This window comes from Myotis davidii, unplaced genomic scaffold, assembly GCF_000327345.1.
Source record: "Myotis davidii unplaced genomic scaffold, ASM32734v1 scaffold609, whole genome shotgun sequence".
Taxonomy (NCBI): Eukaryota; Metazoa; Chordata; class Mammalia; order Chiroptera; family Vespertilionidae; genus Myotis; species Myotis davidii.
In genome coordinates, this window is record NW_006300164.1 from 458775 (window position 1) to 460234 (window position 1460).

General features: G+C 59.6%; 1 protein-coding gene across 1 annotated transcript in view; it reads right to left on the bottom strand.

The window, feature by feature from the left end:
• LCN8 (lipocalin 8) overlaps positions 1-1460 on the bottom strand; it is a 36688-nt gene that overhangs the window by 29277 nt on the left and 5951 nt on the right. The window contains exon 4 of the mRNA XM_006776543.1: positions 56-160. Coding sequence (XP_006776606.1) covers positions 56-160 — 105 coding nt within the window. The remainder of the gene's footprint in view (positions 1-55; positions 161-1460) is intronic.

The window sequence follows — 1460 nt, forward strand, 5'->3', positions numbered from 1 at the left end:
GCTGAGGGGGGCTAGGGGAGGGGCAGCAGGACTCCAGGGCCCGCCAGGCGCTTACTGAAGTACTTGAGCACGTGGAAGGCCCTGCCCTGCCAGTGGAGGGACAGCCTCAGGATGGCGTAGCGCTCGTAGTCCGTGTCGATCACATGGATCTCCCTGTGGCCTGGGGAGCGAGCAGAAGGGGCGAGGCTGTGCAGACCAGCACCCCTGGGGGTCAGACTCCCTCCTCTCCACACCCACCAGACCCGTCCACAATGCCCGGGGGCGGGGGGACTAGAGTAGCCCTTGAAGGGTGGCAGGTTTATTGGAAAGTGGGAACGTCTGGAGCGTGGCGAGGAGCGTGGGGAACAGAGTGAGGAACAGCACATGGAACAGAATGGGGAACAGCACAGGGAATAGAGTGGGGAACAGCACAGGGAACAGAGTGGGGAACAGCACAGGGAACAGCACAGGGAACAGAGTGGGGAACAGCACAGGGAACAGCACAGGGAACAGAGTGGGGAACAGCACAGGGAACAGCACAGGGAACAGAGTGGGGAACAGCACAGGGAACAGCACAGGGAACAGAGTGGGGAACAGCACAGGGAACAGAGTGGGGAACAGAGTGGGGAACAGCACATGGAACAGAATGGGGAACAGCACAGGGAATAGAGTGGGGAACAGAGTGGGGAACAGCACATGGAACAGAATGGGGAACAGCACAGGGAACAGCACAGGGAACAGAGTGGGGAACAGCACAGGGAACAGAGTGGGGAACAGAATGGGGAACAGCACAGGGAACAGAGTGGGGAACAGAGTGGGGAACAGCACAGGGAACAGAGTGGGGAACAGAGTGGGGAACAGCACAGGGAACAGAGTGGGGAACAGAGTGGGGAACAGCACAGGGAACAGAGTGGGGAACAGAGTGGGGAACAGCACAGGGAACAGAGTGGGGAACAGAGTGGGGAACAGCACAGGGAACAGAGTGGGGAACAGAGTGGGGAACAGCACAGGGAACAGAGTGGGGAACAGAGTGGGGAACAGCACAGGGAACAGAGTGGGGAACAGAGTGGGGAACAGCACAGGGAACAGCAGAGAACAGCACAAGGAACCGAGTGGGAGCAGCAAGGCCACGTTGCTGGTGTGCAGGGCCACGGGGTTGTACCTGCAACAACAGGACAACGTTCTTACCAGGAAAAACAAATCTCCCCGAAACATCGACCTCTGAGCCCACTATGTTTTCTGTCTCACAACTTCCTGAGCTGAAAGGCAGCAAAGTGCTCATTAGGAAAAGCCAGACTGCGTCTCCTGCTGGGCACACTGGGGGGCGGGGAGGGGGGGGCATGTCTTCAGGAAGGACAGGGCAGAGCAAACTCCTTGGGAAGCTTGAACTTCCCCGGGATGCCCCCCTTCATGGCCAGGCGCTTGTCCTTCACGCAGCCGGTCTCACTGGGGAGCACAGAGCCTGCAGCAGCGGCCCCGCC